Source organism: Schistocerca americana, chromosome 9 (genome assembly GCF_021461395.2).
Source record: "Schistocerca americana isolate TAMUIC-IGC-003095 chromosome 9, iqSchAmer2.1, whole genome shotgun sequence".
In the NCBI taxonomy this organism is placed as follows: domain Eukaryota; kingdom Metazoa; phylum Arthropoda; class Insecta; order Orthoptera; family Acrididae; genus Schistocerca; species Schistocerca americana.
In genome coordinates, this window is record NC_060127.1 from 201,652,256 (window position 1) to 201,673,054 (window position 20,799).

At 38.7% G+C, this 20,799-nt stretch overlaps 1 protein-coding gene across 1 annotated transcript in view; it reads right to left on the reverse strand.

Moving 5' to 3' along the window:
• LOC124550819 (serine/arginine repetitive matrix protein 1-like) overlaps nt 1–20,799 on the reverse strand; it is a 173,625-nt gene that overhangs the window by 46,314 nt on the left and 106,512 nt on the right. The window contains exon 12 of the mRNA XM_047125545.1: nt 8,057–8,376. Coding sequence (XP_046981501.1) covers nt 8,057–8,376 — 320 coding nt within the window. The remainder of the gene's footprint in view (nt 1–8,056; nt 8,377–20,799) is intronic.

Genomic DNA, 20,799 nt, shown 5'->3' on the forward strand with positions numbered 1-20,799 from the left:
TTGATACACTTGTTAATATTTCCGTCAAACTGATTTCAAGTATAGTGCATATCCCATTAAGGTTTCGTTTTCAAGACCTAACGTAAAATGCCTCCCCCTTTGTTTTCTAACACAAGAATTAATAAGAAGATAGTAATAATTCAACATTATCTTAAAATGAATAGAGCACATCCACAACTCAAAATATGTATAAAAATAATAACAATAATAATAATAAAACAACTAGTAATAAGCAGAATTTCCATAAAATAACTTTTATTTATTAATTATTCTGTGTAAATAACTAGATCATACAATCAATGCCTATTCCACATTCCTTCTGCCACATGTACAAATGTAGTGTACAAAGTCTCAGAAAAATCTGAACTGCAACAATAAACAGTACAAGAAACCACTAACGAACTCAGACTGACAGACTTTTGAAAAATATTTTTTAAAAAAAGCACCAAATGATATAATTACCTGGACAGTAACAGAAAAATAAAAGTAAAGAATGGATTGTCTCGTCTTTACAAGTAAAATGCAAACTGTATTTGTAAAATGAAATTTGTTATTTTGTAAATAAAAGTGTATATACGTTTAAAAAAAAAAGGTTCAATTCCCAGCTGGGTCGGAGATTTTCTCCACTCAGAGACTGGGTGTTGTGTTGTCCTAGTCATAATTATTTAATCCCCCACGACAAGCAAGTCGCCAAAGTGGCGTCAAATCGAAAGACTTGAACCAGGTAAATGGTCTACCCAGTGGGAGACCCTAGTCACATGACATTTACATTTTTAATGTGATGAAACTGGGCATCGTATAACAGTTGCACCAATGTAGAACACAAGCTACCACTTTAATGATGAACATAAAATCTCCTACTCAGGGGTGACTTATGTGTCTTTTGTTTCCGAGTATGATGAGGGTACAGAATTTTTGCGGAATTAAATTAGAGATTTTTTTTGTCCTTAAGAGTCAGAGTTGCAAAGTTTTCTGTACCCTCATCAACAAGTGAGTAAAGATGTTGGTAGTTAATTTTATGTTAAAAATTATGTCTTTTAAATAATAGACCAGTGCCTATTTTCATACATATATATTATGTGATAGTACAAATATTTGTTTTGTGTTGTATTATTATTTGTTTGAGGCAGCTAGAGTTGCAGTTCGCCAGCAACTGCTTTTACATCACAACAAGATTGGCATGGAACTTCAAAAACACCACAAGGACTGCACAGTAGGTGGTGTTGAAATTCACCAATGAGGATATTTTTCAGCAATGAATTTATGAGGTTTATAAAACATCTGCATAATTTTTTAGCATTAATTGATGCTTCCGCACTAAAAGTGTACCTGTACATGCTCATTTAAAAATTTTTGATAGTTACATAGCCCAGTGGAAAATTATTCCAAGAACATGGAAGATAAGTAATAATTCAAAATTTGAAAATGAACTAATATATTTTGATGATTTTGCCACTCACAATTGTCATAGCACCGCAGAAATTGGCTTTCGAGTACCTCTCAATCACCTCTCATTGTGCCCTGAAATGATAAATGTCCTACCCACCATCCTTCCCACCCCTCCCACGGTGATATTGTGTGTCCATCGAGCCTACACAATACACTCATCCATCCATACACAACCCCTGTTCCCAACCCCTTACCTCATGGCTGATACCCCTGTAATAGACCTAGATGCAAGACCTGTCCCATACATCCTCCCACCACCACCTACTCCAGTCCAGTCACTAACATCACCTATCCCATCAAAGGCAGGGCTACCTGTGAAACCAGTCATGTGATCTACAAGCTAAGCTGCAACCGCTGTGCTGCATTCTATGTAGTCAAGATAACCAACAAGCTGTCTGTCCGCATGAACGGCCACCGACAAACTGTGGCCAAAAAACACGTGCACCACCCTGTAGCTGAACACGCTGCCAAACATGGTATCCCTCATCTCAATTACTGCTTCATAGCCTATGCCACATGGATCCTTCCCACCAACACCAGCTTTTCTGAATTGCGCAGCTGGGAACTTTCCCTGCAATATATCCTACGTTCCCGTAACCCTCCTGGCCTCAACATTCGTTAGTCACTGTCCTCACCCATCCAGCCTCCTCCCTGTTCCCATTCCAGCACTACACAGCTGTCATTTCACCGCCACACCCTGTCTTTTAATTTCTTTTATTTTTATTGTTACTTCTCTCCTTTCTGCTACTTACCCCCTCCCCCTCCACACCTTTTCTCCTACCTTCTAAACTGCAACACTTCATTGTCCGCCACTCCCACTATACTATCCCCCCCCTCCCTGCCACAGCCTCCTCCTTACCCCGTCATGCACTGGTGCTGCTGCTTGCAGTGTAGTTTCAGCTCTCTGAGACTGCAGACATGTGTGTGCAAGTTGTGCTTGATTGAGTGTGTGTGTGTGTGTGTGTGTGTGTGTGTGTGTGTGTGTGTGCGTGTCTACTGCTGACAGAGGCCTTAATGGCTGAAAGCTATAATTGTGTGAATCATTTTGTTGTGCGTATCGCGGCTCAGCATCTCCGCTATATGGTGAGTAGCAACTTTCCTTCTCCTGTATTGTTACATTCCATCCTGGATTTTCCATTGTTTGATACTTTAATACAACTTATTTAACAAAATAATGTACAATAACATTACAACTTTTTATGCACATTAGAGTATATTATAACTGGTTTCTGGACTATTAAACAAAGTAATTAAAATTTGTATAATTAACAACAAATTTTCACAAAAAATGTTTCCTCTAGAGCCACCTGAGTCTAAACAAGTATACTTACCTTTACATAATACATTAAAAATCATTTGTTGTCAGGAATCTGCACAAAAAAACTAACAGCACGTAAAACATGAAACTGTTAGTGCTGCAATGAAAGCTTATATAATACCTAATTTTTGGACTTGATTGGTGTTTGGAAGCACAATGAGTTGAACGTGTTCACATATGAAACAACATGATCTATATGATTGCAAACAGGCCAAGGACAGTAGTACTGTAAATTTGTTTCATCGCAGATGAAGTCACAATAATTAATAGAATTGCTAATGAAACAGCAACAGAAAATACGATCAACTTACGAACGAGTGTTGGACGCTGAAGAACTGTGTAACACTTCATAAGGATATGAAAAGGAATGATCGCATAGGTTCAGTTACAAGTAAAAAGGTGGCAGACTTCAGTTGTTTGGCAGAATACTGGGGAAGTGCAATCAGTATACAACAGATATTGCTTACAAATCACTAGTGTGACCCATTTTGGAAATTTGCTGAAGTGTGTGGGACCCATACCAAATAGGACTAACAGGGGGTATTGAACTTATACAGGGTAGGGAAGCACGATTGATCACAGGTTTGTTTGATCCATGGAACAACAGAATCACCTGGAGTTCTCATAGCCAATAATTTGAACACTACACATTCATGCTGTATTTAGGCCAATGGTTGTGCTTTAATTTTGAGCTCTCTGTGACATAATTTTTCAACAAAGTAATGTGAGGCTTTATGTTGCATGTGCTGTTCTCACCTGCCTCAGTACAGAGGATGTTTGACAAGCTCTCAATGGTACGTTCTTCAGCTCTCTCACCCATTGAGACCATCTGTTACAGATTGGCAAGAGGTTGGCATGCCACCTCTGACCAGCCACTACAACTGATGAACTCTGACAGAGTGTTGAAGCATTATAGAATAATCTACCCATATTGGTCATCAAAACACCTCCCTCCTCAATCCAAATTCTCAGTGCCATCCCAGTCTGCCTTAAGTTCCCCCTCGCACACGAACACAATTTCTGAGACACTCCACGTCCTGAAGTAGCACTCTGGTGCCAAACGTAATTGTGGATCTAGCCTGAAACCGAGGAGCAGGTACTTATACAAATGAAATGATACAATTTCAGAGACTTTACTAGTCTCATACAAATATGATTTTTAAGGTATCAGAAAAGTCTCTAAAATTGTGTCATTTCATTTGTGGGGGCACCTGCACCTGGATTTTGGGTTGGATCCCCATTTACAATTGTCACTGAGGTGCCATTCCAGAACATGGAGAGACTCGGCAATCCTGTTTGTACGTAAGGGGGAATTTAAGGTAGACTGGGGTGGCAGTGAGAATTTGAATCGTGGAGGGAGGCGTTCCAGGGTAATCTGTGCAGTTGTGCGCACCGCTGTGCCGAGGTGGCTCAGTGGCTAGCACCCCTGCCTAGTAAGCAGAAGACCTGGGTCCAGTCCCTGGCCTCAGCAAAAATTTTCATGCTTCAGTCTATACACAGAAAATAGAAAACTTCAGACCAGTCTCAATCCTTCCTGTCTTTTCCAAAATAGTTGAGAAAATTATATACAACAGGATTATAAACTTTCTTAACAAACACAACCTGATGTTTGAAAATCAAAATGGATTCCTAAAAGGTAAATCAACTAGCATTGCAGCTGCTGAGCTAATTGAAGAGATGTTAGGGGGTATCAAAAACAAGGAACGTGTGCTAGATGTATACCTAGACCTGGAAAAAGCCTTTGATTGTGTGAATGTTGACATCCTATTAGACAAGCTATGAAACATGGGCATTAGAGGCGCTGCTTATGAGCTAATAAAGTGTTATATGAGCAATAGAAAACAGTTTGTTCTGCTTAAAATGGAAAGTGGTGTCTACAAATCAGTGATCGCGTGCATAAAATATGGCGTGCCCCAGGGCTCAGTGTTGGGCCCCCTTCTGTTCTGGATCTATGTAAATGATATTAAATACTGTACTATAAATTCCAAAATTGTTCTGTATGCCAATGACATGTCCATTGTGTGTAAAAAGTAATCGTGTAATGAACTAGAGGCCGAGTGTAATAATGTGCCAGAAGAAATTGTTCAGTTTTTTAATGAAAGCCACTTAAATGTAAGCACCAGTAAAACATGTTTGATGGAGTTCAACAAAAGTAGTTTGAATAATGAAATTAAATTATACATTGGTAACGAATTGGCAAAGAAAGAGTCTAGTGTAAAATTCCTTGGCATAACAGTCCAAAGCAACCTGAAATGGGACACACATATTGACTCCCTAGCAACTAAGTTGTCGAAAAATATATTTGCAATCAGTACTATTAGCAAGTTCTGTAAAGACACTGTAGTCCTAAAGAATGCATACCATGCTCTTTTCTCCTCTCACTTGAACTACAGTATTCAAATTTGGGGGGGGGGGGGGGGGGGGGGGCAACAACCAAAGCTAATCTAGATAAGCTACTCATTCTTCAAAAAAGGGGTGTGAGAATAATCTGTGGAGTAAAATATAGGGAATCTTGTCGCAACTTGTTTCCAAATACAGAGGTGTTAACTGTTATAAACACATACATTCTCGAAGCCATATTACTTGTGAAAAGACTGCACCCAAACACTTATTCAGATTTCCACCTGTACAATACTAGAAATAAAGAAATATTTTACATTGGCATTCACAGAACAGCACTTTATGAAAAGGGGCCTCAGTACACAGGTATAAAATTAGCTAATGCACTGCCTAGTGCAGTCATGGCTCTTCCTACAATTAAACTGAAACATCAGCTTAAGAAATTTTTAGTAAAACATCCTTTCTACGCATTAGAAGAGTACCATACTTATATGAAGAACAACAAATGCTTTGTGAAACTATGTGAATAGAAATCAGTAAACATCTTATTGTAATTCTGTTGTAAATTAATGACATATTCAGAAGTGCTTCACTGTTCTTTGCTTTATCCACCCAGTTTATTTTCTCCATTTTCCTCCAAACTTAGACCTCTAATGCTTCACTTCTGTCTCTTCCTCTCTTGTCCAATGTCCACCTTCACAGTTGTACAGAAAAAAATTAATGAACTTTTTTAATTAGCTCCAACCCTAATTTGCTGCAATTTGTAACGTACTCTCATTACATTAGATTCACTTATTGTTGTCCATTTGTCTATATGTCAGCATGACTCTATAAGAACCCCTTTTCTCAGAAACAGGTAGATGTATCATGTTACAATTTATGTCACATACTAAGGTCTACTTACTGCGGTCCCATGGCATTGTAAAAAATTTAAGTTTCTCCATCAATACAATCAAAAGATACAGGCATTTATGTCACACACTTTGATACTCGCAAACTCATTCATCAAAATGCTAACCTGTTGACCTAGAATGATGATGTTTGGCGTGAAGCAAGGTTCCTTGGTACAGCCAAAGAAAAAAAAATCCAAAAAATGTTAGTATCACACGAAAAAAATATTTTTTGTTCCATTATCCAACTGTCTGCCTCTCCACATGCTAAGAATCATTTTTCTCAGGTATGAGTGTCTGTATCAACTTGAAATTTATGTTATGTACAGAAGTCTATGGTCCCTTGGTGATGTAAGAAATTTTAGCTTCTACATCAATGCATTCAAAAGATATGGTCATTTATGTCACATATTTTCATATCTTGCTAGTGTTAATATCAATAACAGGCAAAAGTTGTCAAAGTTCTCAATTCTCAGGATGGATGAACTATCTGTATAATTAATTAAGTTTGTATGGAACACTTGGTGCATGAGTCCTACTTGCACTTATATGGATTTTATTCTGTACTCCTGCAATACTTCTTCAAGTCAGGATAGTGTTCTCTGAAGAGATAATGTTTAATCTGCGAGCAGGACCATGACATTAGCAAATCCAACTGAGCTGATCTTCCTGGCTGCTATGCTTACTCCTTTGTATTCTACTTCTAGTGTCTTCATTTTCAAGCTTCCAATATATGATGTAAACAGAGTTTGTTACAGGCAACAACCCACTCTTATGCCTCCTCTGGTTTCAAACCAGTCTGTCTTACCATTTCTTTGCTTCATGGTTGCTCTCTGCAATGTCTATAACTCTATAAGATATTGGGCCTAGGAAACTAGCCATTTATCTCATTATTTACAGCATTACTGGCCAATATGTAATTGATATGTCTTCAAGAGTAACACATACTAAAAAAGGGCATAGGTTCAAGATTTATTTCTCATATTTACTTCACTTCTTTGATTGATTACTAAATTTCAAGTAATGTTGACGGATAGTACAATTATCCTTCAAAGAAAAATGTGCAAGGTGAGTTATTGAGCAAATTTCTTCCTCTAGAGGCTGCAAAATCTTTGCTCACTCAACAAATGAGACATATTTTTGCAGAATTACAGCTAACTGTGAAAGCTAATGAGTTCACACGTGAAATTATGTCAATGCAGTCTCACTGGCTCAGCCATTCACAACAGCAACTGTTACATTTGCTTGTGTTTCTTTCAAAATAATCCTATAAACTGACTATAGAAGGCAGCACCAGTCAAGGGGGAAGTCATAAGATGTATGAACATTGTTTTCATATGAAAATCACTACCTGAACAGTACTCGGGTGTGGTCATTTTAATGCAAAGTTGCAGCCCAAGCTATCCTTTGGCCTGGTCTCCAATGTGTTAATTAGTCTCCTTTCCTTCCAGTTCACCTTCTTCTGTTATATGATTGCCATCATATTATCCCACTTCACTCAGTAAGAGGCCATTTCTAGAACTGTGAAACACAAACTCATTTCTTGTCCTCTTTCTATACAACTTCCACCAATTACTCTTATTAGTCCAATAGCATGTCTTGTATCTCTGCCTTTCCTGAAACCAAATTGTCCCTTCCCTGTATTCTTTTCCATTATATGTACCAACCTAAGATTCAATACTCTCAACATATTTTTGGTTGTACAGCAGATTATACTTAGTGTTCTCTATTCTGTATATTCTTTGGTACTTGATTTTCTGGGGTTTGGAATCAGCAGTGTTTCGACAAAACTTTTTGACCACGTACCACTTTCTCACATGATGCTCCACAAAGCTGTCATTTCTGCCATGCACTTTTCATACATACACTGAAATAATTTTATAAGAAGACCATCCAATCCAGGAAATTTACATTTCTTAACATGTTGGAATATTGCAAACTTTTACTCATAATAAATAGTTTAGGCCATCATGTGAGCTCCTCAGCTCTCTCAATCTTAATGGTCAGTGAGTGACCCAACCAATATCCACAAGTTTCCGATAGAAGTGTGCCAGCTTACCAGATTGGAACTGAGGGAGGAGCTGTAGGTCAGGCCGCTCGAAGAGGTGAGGTACGACTCCACTGCACAGCTGAGGCGGCCCTGCACGATCCGAGCCTCCACCGCGGCACGTGCCTCTTCCGAAGTCTGCTGCCCGGCATCCACACGGAGCGGTTCAGTACGAGTCTCAGTCGCAGCCTCTCTGGCACTGGCAGAATTCGGCAGGGGAGGGCTGGAGCGTGGGGAGGGGCCCTCCGGAGTGAAGCTGAAAGCACTGCGTGGCTCAGGGGGTGGGGACTCCGGGGGTGTGAGTGCTGGTGCTGGCGGTGCCTCAATCCGTGCTGAAACAGATGGATAGCAGTTTCTGGTGCAAATTTCAGTTTTTATTTGAAGTTAATCTTATTATCTATTAAATTCCTTGCATCACTGGGTATATGGTCAAAGATTTTTGTAGCTGAATACCTCACTCCTTTCTGTGCCAAACTAAGGCTGTGTGATGGATGGTGTATGTAATTTCTCCTTCTGGTATTTATGAATGTTACTGTTGCTTTTGAACTGACAACAATTTTCATAAGGGAGTAAATGAATTGTTAGTATGCTTTCTATAACAGGTTCTGGACTGGCATCACATATTATCCTTATTACATGCTTCTGTACAATAAATACTTTCAATCATGCCTGAGGCTGTACTTGACTAGAAGAGAGCCCGTTCAAATCCAGATGGCAAAAAAATTTTCACCATTAGTATTTGGCTGCTAAGGGTAGGCAAGATGATTGTGAGCATTTCCTATCAACAGAATTCGTCCCAATGGCCCATACTCATTTCTGAATTGCTCCAAACTGTACCGTGCATGGAGTGTCATCTGTCTATCAGATGCAGACATTACAGATGATGGTCGCTTTGGTGATATTCAAGAGGAGTAGTCTGTGTGACAATGTGAGGTTTCATCATCTCCCATCTCTTGCATTGTCAATCACAACACATATTGTATATCTAAAAACAAAGATGATGTGACTTACCAAATGAAAGTGCTGGCAGGTCGACAGACACACAAACAAACACAAACATACACACAAAATTCAAGCTTTCGCAACAAACTGTTGCCTCATCAGGAAAGAGGGAAGGAGAGGGAAAGACGAAAGGATGTGGGTTTGGTCTTTAAATATGTCTGCTTGTGTCTGTATATGTGTGGATGGATATGTGTGTGTGTGCGAGTGTATACCCGTCCTTTTTTCCGCCTAAGGTTAGTCTTTCCGCTCCCGGGATTGGAATGACTCCTTACCCTCTCCCTTAAAACCCACATCCTTTCGTCTTTCCCTCTCCTTCCCTCTTTCCTGATGAGGCAACAGTCTGTTGCGAGAGCTTGGATTTTGTGTGTATGTTTGTGTTTGTTTGTGTGTCTGTCGACCTGCCAGCACTTTCATTTGGTAAGTCACATCATCTTTGTTTTTAGATATATTTTTCCTACGTGGAATGTTTCCCTCTATTATAACAACACAGATTGTGTCATACACTATACTCCGACCCACCAAAGTCACCTACTTGAGCCAGTCACCCTAAGACACAACTGTCACACCTCACAAAGAAAACATGCCACAGTGTGTAGTGGAAATCCTTTCCAGATAGATGGCTGAACTACCCCTTCCTGATTTTAAAGCGTCCACCTTCCATTTTACACAGGCATGTAACCCATAAAACAAACAAATTTAGGAAATAGATAGCACTCAGCTTTTGACATTACATTTACATAGCAATCTCATTTATGAAAATGAATTCCCCAGACTTAATTTAGCAATTTAGTTCACTTACAGTTGCAGTATTGTTAATTACAACTACTTAGTTAAAAACTACAGTAGTCTAGTTTGTACTTTTTCATTCATTAACAAGGTATGAAATTTAACTTATAGGGATATAATTTTCAGAGCACAATGAATTACACAGGGTGCTAGTGCTAGAATAACATCACAGCAGTTCTTCAAACCATTTGCTACTTTACAAATGTAGAACAGTTGTTGTTGTTGCTGTTGTTGTTGTTGTGGTCTTCAGTCCTGAGACTGGTTTGATGCAGCTCTCCATGCTACTCTATCCTGTGAAAGCTTCTTCATCTCCCAGTACTTACTGCAACCTACATCCTTCTGAATCTGCTTAATGTATTCATCTCTTGGTCTCCCTATACAATTTTTACCCTCCACACTGCCCTCCAATGCTAAATTTGTGATCCCTTGATGCCTCAGAACATGCCCTACCAACCAGTCCCTTCTTCTTGTCAAGTTGTGCCACAAACTCCTCTTCTCCCCAATCCTATTCAATACCTCCTCATTAGTTACGTGATCTACCCATCTAATCTTCAGCATTCTTCTGTAGCACCACATTTTGAAAGCTTCTATTCTTTCTTCTCCAAACTATCAATCGTGCATATTTCACTTCCATACATGGCTACACTCCATACAAATACTTTTAGAAACAACTTCCTGACACTTAAATCTATACTCGATGTTAACAAATTTCTTTTCTTCAGAAACGCTATCCTTGCCATTGCCAGTCTACATTTTATATCCTCTCTACTTCAACCATCATCAGTTATTTTGCTCCCCAAATAGCATAACTCATTTACTACTTTAAGCATCTCATTTCCTAATCTAATTCCCTCAGCAACCCGTCTTAATTTGACTACATTCCATGATCCTCATTTTGCTTTTGTTGATGTTCATCTTATATCCTCCTTTCAAGACACTGTCCATTCTGTTCAACTGCTCTTCCAAGTCCTTTGCTGTCTCTGACAGAATTACAATGTCATCGGCGAACCTCAAAGTTTTTATTTCTTCTCCATGGATTTTAATACCTACTCCAAATTTTTCTTTTGTTTCCTTTACTGCTTGCTCAATATACAGATTGAATAGCATCAGGGATAGGCTACAACCCTGTCTCACTCCCTTCCAAACCACTGCTTCCCTTTCATGTCCCTCGACTCTTACAACTGCCATCTGCTTTCTGTACAAATTGTAAATAGCCTTTCGCTCCCTGTATTTTACCCCTGCCACCTTCAGAATTTGAAAGAGAGTATTCCAGTCAACATTGTCAAAAGCTTTCTCTAAGTCTACAAATGTTATAAACGTGGGTTTGCCTCTCCTTAATCTTTCTTCTAATATAAGGCGTAAGGTTAGTATTGCCTCACGTGTTCCAACATTTCTACGGAATCCAAACTGATCTTCCCCGACGTTGACTTCTACCAGTTTTTCCATTTGTCTATAAAGAATTCACGTTAGTATTTTGCAGCTGTGACTTATTAAACTGATAGTTCAGTAATTTTCACATCTGTCAACACCTGCTTTCTTTGGCATTGGAATTATTATATTCTTCTTGAAGTCTGAGGGTATTTCACCTGTCTCATACATCTTGCTCACCAGATGGTAGAGTTTTGTCATGACTGGCTCTCCCAAGGCCGTCAGTAGTTCTAATGGAATGTTGTCTACTCCCGGGGCCTTGTTTCAACTCAGGTCTTTCAGCGCTCTGTCAAACTCTTCACGCAGTATCGTATCTCCCATTTCTTCTTCATCTACATTATCTTCCATTTCCATAATATTGTCCTCAAGTAGATCGCCCTTGTATAGACCCTCTATATACTCCTTCCACCTTTCTGCTTTCCCCTCTTTGCTTAGAACTGGGTTTCCATCTGAGATCTTGATATTCATAGAAGTGGTTCTCTTTTCTCCAAAGGTCTCTTTAATTTTCCTGTAGGCAGAATCTATCTTACCCCTAGTGAGATAAGCCTCTAAATCCTTACATTTGTCCTCTAGCCATCCCCACTATGCAGTTTTGCACTTCCTGTCGATCTCATTTTTGAGACGTTTGTATTCCTTTTTGCCTGCTTCATTTACTGCATTTTTATATTTTCCCCTTTCATCAATTAAATTCAATATTTCTTCTGTTACCCAAGGATTTCTAATAGTCCTCGTCTTTTTACCTACTTGATCCTCTGCTGCCTTCACTACTTCATCCCTCAGAGCTACCCAGGAAACTCTCTACAACCTCTGGTTTAGTCAGTTTATCCAGGTCCCATCTCCTTAAATTCCCACCTTTTTGCAGTTTCTTCATTTTTAATCTACAGTTCATAACCAGTAGATTGTGGTCAGAGTCCACATCTGCCCCTGTAAATGTCTTACAATTTAAAACCTAGTTCCTAAATCTCTGTCTTACCATTATATAATCTATCTGATAGCTTTTAGTATCTCCAGGGTTCTTCCATGTATACAACCTCCTTTCATGATTCTTGAACCAAGTGTTAGCTATGATTAATTTATGCTCTGTGCAAAATTCTACCAGACCCAATTCATTTCTTACCCCCAATGTAGAACAGAAGAGAATAAAACATAGCTTTATTGTCTCATAACATACAATTTTAAGTCACTGAATTAATGTACATGAGACTCAACAAAACACAAATATTTTTACAGTTTTTCTTAAAATATCATTAACATAATATACTACATCAACTACATAATTGATACAAATTGACCTTTTTTTAACAACAAACTATAACATCCTAAGTATGTGTTCTCTCCTGACCAAATTTTCAGATTGTCCTTCATGAACTCTTCAATGGAACACAAACATTTCTGCACCAATTAGTCATATAAGATTTTTTATAATGTTTCTAAGTTAATATTGAGCAATTATTTTCCTTTTACTTTGTTGTAAATTTTCACACCCACATTCTGCGGAGTTTTAGCATAAAGTTTTCATGTTGGGTGGACAGCATATAATTATTTTATTCCTGCTGTTGTAATCATCTTAAATTGATTCACTACAAATAAATCAAAGTTACTGTGTACAAATATAATCAGTGCATATATGCAGAGTGAAGGAACATTTAATATACTCAGATTTTTTTTAGGAGTGGGTGACATGCTTTTCTTTGGTTTTGACATTCAAGACATTTAATTTGAGTTACCCCAATTCTGTACCTTATTACTGATTTGAAGTAGCTGTGAAACAATCCTTGCCTTATTCCATGCTGGTAGCATAAGACACCGAAGAGCCAAAGAAACTGGTACACCTGCTAATATCAACTAGAGCCAGCAAGCACACAGAAGTGCCACCAAATGACATGGCATGGACTCGACTAATGTCTGAGGTAGTGTTGGAGGGAACTGACACAATGAATCCTGAAGGACTGTCCATAAATCCATAAGAATACAAGGGGGTGGAGATCTCTTCTGAACAGCACATTGCATGGCATCCCAGATATCCTCAATAATGTTCATGTCTGGGGGGTTTGGTGGCCAGTGGAAGTGTTTAAACTCATAAGAGTGTTCCTGGAACCACTCTGTAGCAATTCCAGATGTGTGGTGTGTCACATTGTCCTGCTGGAATTACCCAAGTTTGTTGGAATTCACAATGGACATGAATGGGTGTAGGTGATCAGACATGATGCTTACGTATGTGTCATCTTTCAGAGTCATATCTAGACATATCAGGCGTCCCATATCACATCAACTGCACACAGCTCACACCATTAAAGTGCCTCTGCCAGCTTGAACAGTCTCCTCTGACATGCAGAGTTCATGAATTTATGCGGTTGTCTCCATACCTGTACACGTCCATCTGCTCGATACACTTTGAAATGAGACTCATCCACCCAGGCAACATGTTTCCAGTCATTGATAGTCCAATATTGGTGTTGACAGGTACAGGTATCATCAAGGGTACACAAGTGGGCCTTTGGCTGTGAAAGTCCGCATCGATGATGTTACATTGAATAATTCACAGAATGACACTTTCTGATGGCCCAGCATTGAAATCTACAGCAATCTGCAGAAGGGTTGCACTTCTGTCATACTGAATCATCCTCTTCAGTCATCACTGGTCCCATTCTTGCAGGATCTTTTTCCAACCGCATTGATGTCAGAGATTTGATGTTTTACCAGATTCCTGATATTCATGGCACACTCTTGAAATGGTTATATGGGGAAATCCCCACTTCACACCTATCTCGGAGATGCTGTGTCCCACTGCTCATGTGCCGATTATAACACCATGTTGAAACTCACGTAAGTCTTGATAACCTGCAGTAACTGATGTAACAACTGCACTACACACTTGCTGTCTTGTCTTATCACAGCACCATATTCTGCCTGTTCACATATCTCTGTATTTGAATGTGTATGCCTATACCAGTTTCTTTGGTGCTTCAGAGTATAATATAACCATCACAAACACTGAGCTATTTAATTTATTTGCTAAGTATCCTATATGTGTGACCCATGATGAATTTTTATCAGGATCAGTTGCTCCTGATGAAGATGATGGAGGAAATTGTTGAAAGCTCAAGGTTTTACCCTGAACTGACAAGGCAAGAAATCTAAGAATGTTTTATACAACAGTGCCATCATCAAATACTTTGTCCTCATGCATTCCTAGGAATTTCAGGCAGCTGGCTTCCTGCAAATCCTGGTTGTTGTGATTGTTTTGAACATCATTTAACTCTTCTTGTTTTGTTTAAACTGCATTAATGGAGTTTTTTCCATTTTTAATTTTAACCCACTTAAGTTAAACGACATACCTAATTTCTCTAAAGTATTTATGATAGTTTGAGGAACTGGACCAGTACTGTTAATTTCAGTGATTAAAAATGTGTCATCTGAAAACAAAACTCAGTGGCACTCAATATTAAGCTGTATGTCATTTAGGAAAAACAGAAACAGTATAGGACCTAAGACTGAAACTTGGGGAATGGTTTTCCATTCTGAAACATAAATTCCTCTCTGATATAATAACCATTATTGGTTTGATAGTATCTAAACCAGGGGTGGCAAACCCTCAGCCCGCGGGCCACATGTGGCCCCTGGAGCACCAATTTTTGGCCCGTGGAGCTGTTTCACACAAATGAAAAATTTAACTTTTATTGCAGTTAAAACCCCCAAAACAGCATTCCATCAACCATATTTCACATCATATCCAATTACAATAGGTAGATCATTGATTCAAATATTGTTAGATTTTCATCTATATTCCTGCTGGAAAAAAATAACTGTGTTGGATTTATTTTGAAAAGTTGCCACTCCATCTTGAAGAAAATACAGTTTGCCTTGACCAGGCAACAATTAGCTGTAGTATGGACTGAGCAAGCAGATACATTTCTTGTGATGTGCAAGTGCCAGGCATAGCCGATAATTCCATATTTAATTTTGCGACAAACTCACAACACTATTGGATGTAAAGTTACAGCCCTTCACATGCATACGAAGTGCACATTCGATTGCAACTGACCTATCATCACATCAGATGAGCCAGCTTATATCTTTTTTACAATTAAGCTGTGGTGCCTGTCTTTAATTTCAGTAGGCTGGCATTTACACACATCAAAAAAAGTTTTGCATCACTTCGGTTCCGTGAGTTCGGGAACCTGTACAGAAAATTGGAATACAGGTCTACATAAACATCATTTCCGCCCTTTCTATTGCTCATGAAAACCACACATTGCATGTTGTACCATCATACCGTGAGACCTTCAGTGCTGGTGATCCAAATTGCTGTCTACACCTCTACCTCTAATACCCAGTAGCACGTCTTCTTGCACTGATTCATTGTAGCATACTATCCTCAAGTTCATCAAGAAACTGTTAGTCCAGAATGTTCCATTCCTCAACGGCGATTCAGTGTAAATCCCTCAGAGTGGTTGATGGGTCACGTCATCCATAAACAGCCCTTTTCAATCTATCCCAGACATGTTCGATAGGGTTCATGTATAGAAAACTTGCTGGCCACTCAAGTCGAACGATGTCATTATCCTGAAGGAAGTGGTTCAGAAGATGAGCATGATGGGGGCACAAATTGTCTTCCAAGAAGATGAATGCCTCGCCAATATTCTGCCAGTATGGTTGTACTGTTGGTCGGAGGATGGCATTCACGTATCGTTCAGTCATTACGGCTCCTTCCTGTACGTCAGTTCCACATAATGCCACTCCAAAACAGTAGAGAACCTCCACCTTGCTTCACTTGCTTCACTCGTGGCTAAGACGTTCAGCCTGACTGGGCTGCCTCCAAACACATCTCTGACGATTGTCTGGTTGATGCCAATTCTGAGCGGTCCATTAGGCATGTTGTTGGGTGCATCTGTACTGCACTGCATGGTGTCATGGTTGCGAAGATGGACCTTGCCGTGGATGTTGGGAGTGAAGTTGCACAACACGCAGCCTATTGCACACAGTTTGAGTCATAATATGACATCCTGCAGCTGCATGAAAAGCATGATTCAACATGGTGGTGTTGCTGTCAGGGTTCCTCTTAGCCATAGTCCATGGGTAGCCGTCATCCACTGCAGTAGTAGCCCTTGGGTGGCCTGAGCGAGGCGTGTCATCAACAGTTCCTGTCTCTCTGTATCTCCTCCATGTCCAAACAGCATCATTTTGGTTGACTCCAAGATGCCTGGACACTTCCCTTGTTCAGATCCCTTCCTGGCACAAAGTAAAAATGCAGACATGATCAACCTGCGGTACTGACTGTCTAGGCATGGTTGAACTACAGACAACCTGAGCCGTGTACCTCCTCCCTGGTGGAATGACTGGAACTGATCGGTTGTCGGACCCCCTCCGTCTAATAGGCGGAGCTCATGCATGGTTGTTTACATCTTTTGGCAGTTTTAGTGACATCTCTGAACAGTCAAAGGGACTGTGTCTGTGATACAATATCCACAGTCAATGTCTTCAGGAGTTCTCGGAACCGGGGTGATGCAAAACTTTTTTGATGTCTGTATTTCATGTATTCAATTTGGTAGGGACACCAATTGACATTAGCAATTGTCAAAGGTAGTAAAGGGACTCCCTACATCTACATCTACATGACTACTCTGCAATTCACATTTAAGTGCTTGGCAGAGGGTTCATCGAACCACAATCATACTATCTCTCTACCATTCCACTCCCGAACAGCGCGCGGGAAAAACGAACACCTAAACCTTTCTGTTCGAGCTCTGATTTCTCTTATTTTATTTTGATGATCATTCCTACCTATGTAGGTTGGCCTCAACAAAATATTTTCGCATTTGGAAGAGAAAGTTGGTGACTGAAATTTCGTAAATAGATCTCGCCGTGACGAAAAACGTCTTTGCTGTAATGACTTCCATCCAAATTCGCGTATCATATCTGCCACACTCTCTCCCCTACTACGTGAAAATACAAAACGAGCTGCCCTTTTTTGCACCCTTTCAATGTCCTCTCCTAGTCTTTCTCTCTTATTTACAGCAACTAATAATGTTATCTACTTGAAATGTAGAATCAAAGCTATTTTAACATGGCAAAATGATTAAGGTATGCTTAGAGACCGTCGCTGAAATTGTGTGTCCAGAAAAAAAAAGGATTTTTCAAAACTAAGCCTGTGTCATCAAACTATTACTAGACATGTAGATGGCATTGGCAGAGAAATTGAAAACAAAAAATCATGCATCTGAGTTTACATTTTATTCTCTAGCTTCGGCTGAATGCACAGATATGGTGGATACCACACAAGTGGCAATTTATGTCAGAGGTTTTTGATGCTCATTTTAACAAACCAGAAGAATTAGCGGCATTGTATCCACTTAAGGCTACCACAAAGTCACAAGATTTGTTGAAAGCAGTTATATTGACATTAAGTTGCTTTTTGTTAGAACTTCACAACATATCAGGGCTAACAATGGATAGTGCTCTAGAAATGGCTGGAAAGCATGGAGATTTAGATAAATAAAAATGAGGCATGCAAAATTGTCATACATCAATACTAAACTTTCACTGCATTATCCATTGAGAGAATTTATGTGCCAAGTCTCCCTAAAAATGTACCATGTCATATAGGTAGTTGTCAAAAGAGTGAACTTCATTATGTCAAAAGGACTGAATCACCATCAGTTCCAAGAATTTATGAAGTCTTTGAAGTCAGAGCATAACAATATATACAGAAGTAAGATGGCTAACCTGTGTCCAAATGTTGAAAAGAGTGTTTGATTTGAAGCAAGAAATACAATCATTCTTTGAAAGCAAGTCAAAGAGACTCATGGAGTTTGAGGATAAATAATGGCTTTCCTACTTTGCATTCTTGGTCAATATAACTAGCCACCTAAATGATGTTAATACTCAACTACAAGGGAAAGATTAGCTAATTAATGTCATGCTTGAACTTATTTATGCATTCCAAATGGGAACAACAGCTACAAACAAAAAATTTCACACTTTTCCTACTTTGTCAAAGTAATTGATTGTCACATTGGCAGCAGCAATTAAATGCTTGATATCTGATTTGAAATATGAATTCGAAAACCAATTTCAAGATTTTGAGAAACATCATCTGCTTTTTTCTGTATTTGCTATGCTATTCTCCATGGACATGAGTTCACTACCGAGACATTTACAAATGGAATGCTGCGAAATGCAATATGATGCACAGTTAAAAGGGAAATTTAATCAAACAATGGAAAATCCATGATGGAAGTAACAATATTATGATAAGGAAAGTTGCTACTCACCATATAGTGGAGATGCTGAGATGCAGATAGGCACAACAAAAGATTTTCGCACTTAAAGCTTTTGGCCAATGGCTAATAGGAAGAAATATCCAGCACTTTACAAAATAAGGTTTAAAAAAATTCAGTATTTGGAAACACTTACAAGTGTGAACAGCTTTTTAGTTGGATGAATTACATAAAATCACAAATGAGAACACAAAATACTGTTGTTCATTTGGGAAACACTGCATGAAGCAACAATTTCAGTTGACATCAATATTGACTCACTCAGTTCAGTCAAACAAAGCCAGATACCCCACTAATATTGTATTTCATTAAATCGGATAATAAATATTCTTACCTCAGATTTGTTTTATTTTCTTTAATAAATGAATTAATATTTGTTGCTCATTTTGGTTCACAAAACAAAAATTAGTCATGCAGCCAGTGGGGAAATTCCCCCTCAAAAATTTGGCCCACTCACTGAATAGGTTGGCTATCCCTGACATAAACCATTCTAATTCAGGGTCCTTAATCTCATATTTTCCCAGTTTACAGAGCAGCTAGCAGTGGTTCACACTATTGTAGGCCTTCGATAGCCCACAAAAAATTCCTGTTTCACAATGTATAGTCATGAATACTTTCCATAATTACCAGTATTTCTCTTTTCTCAAATGGACAAAATTAAAGGGAAAGCTGCTACTCACCATATAGCAGAGATGCTGAGTCATAGATAGGCACAACAAAAAGACTATCACAATATAAGCGTGTGTGTCTGTCATCTATTTTCGACAAAGGCCTTTTTGGACAAAAGCTTATACTGGGACAGTCTTTTTGTTGTGCCTATCTGGGACTCAGCATCACCACTGTATGGTGAGTAGCAGCTTCCCTTTTCATAATATTGTCACATTACATCCTGGATTTTCCAATGTTTAAAAGTACAAAATGTATCTACAAGAACTTCAAGCATTTAATTATTTTTAGAAAAGGCCCACATATGCAGCTACACATGTATTCAACATCTCTTCTGGGCAGTTAAATGTCTTGTGGTTAATATAGTTGATTTTAAGAGTGAATTTATGGCTTTTAAGTAGCTGAAATCTTTCTACTCCATTAAAGACTGTCTTCACAGGTACTGGGATTACATGATTTGAAGGACTTGAAAAGGAAGTAGTAATTGAGACAGGAGTGAGAGTGGGTTGTAGCCTATCCCCCATATCTTTGAAAACAGTACAAGGTTATGAATTAAAAGAAATTAAGGTTTGCTGATCACATTGCATTTCTCACAGAGAGAGTAGAGCGCATACAAAATGAATATCAATAAATGCAAAATTAGGGTAATGGACATGTAGTTGATATAAGTCAGTTGATGCAGAGGGAAACAGATTAGGAAATGACACTCAAAAATCAGTATATGAGTTTCATTATTTGAGCAAAAGAGTCAGTGCAAACACCAGAAGTAAAGAGAACATACACTGAGGACTGGAAATACCAACAAACAATTTCTGAAAAAAAGATATGTTCACATCTAATACAAATTAACATCTTAAAAAGCCTTTACTGAAAATATATCTCTAGAGTGTAACCTTACATGACAAGTAAGCTATATTGGGACTTTCTCATTAATTTAATCAAAGTATGTTCTGTAATACTAGATGTTATGTATGAATAAAATCTCTCTTTCTCAGGAAAGAGTTCATTCCATTGTGTGAACATGCTACAAAATAAGGGCCGACAAAGATTGTTTTCTATCTCACAGCTTGATTTGATCCCAATTCAGTGTTTATTTATTCAGCCAAAAACCACAACCATAGCACAAAGTCCATAATGTGTGGACATGTCACTGTCTTGTCACATGAACTCACAAAAGCTGCACACTGAACAGGCACAAAACATTAAAAATCTCAGGTCTAGAATTCAAAATACCAAAAACATTAAGCATACAGTGCAGCTAACATATGCAGCTTTAAATATCACTTAAAAACATGTGTTCTAGTACGATTTGTTATGGTAAAGTGTTCAGAAATGTCAAGTCAGCAGATAAATAAGCTACCTATAGATTTTATCTTGGTGTTAACTTTTAGTGTCACGCAGTAAAACAAAAAGAAGATACAATATGTAAAATTTTGGCTATAGTGTGATATTCCCCCCTCGAAATCTATGTTGTGGTGACAGACCAATGTGTAGTGTAGCCTGAGGCCCATATTGGTTCCAACTGATAAATGTTACAGCCTTCCCCAGTATAGAAACCATGAGCCATGCCTGACGAAGGTGAAACACATATGA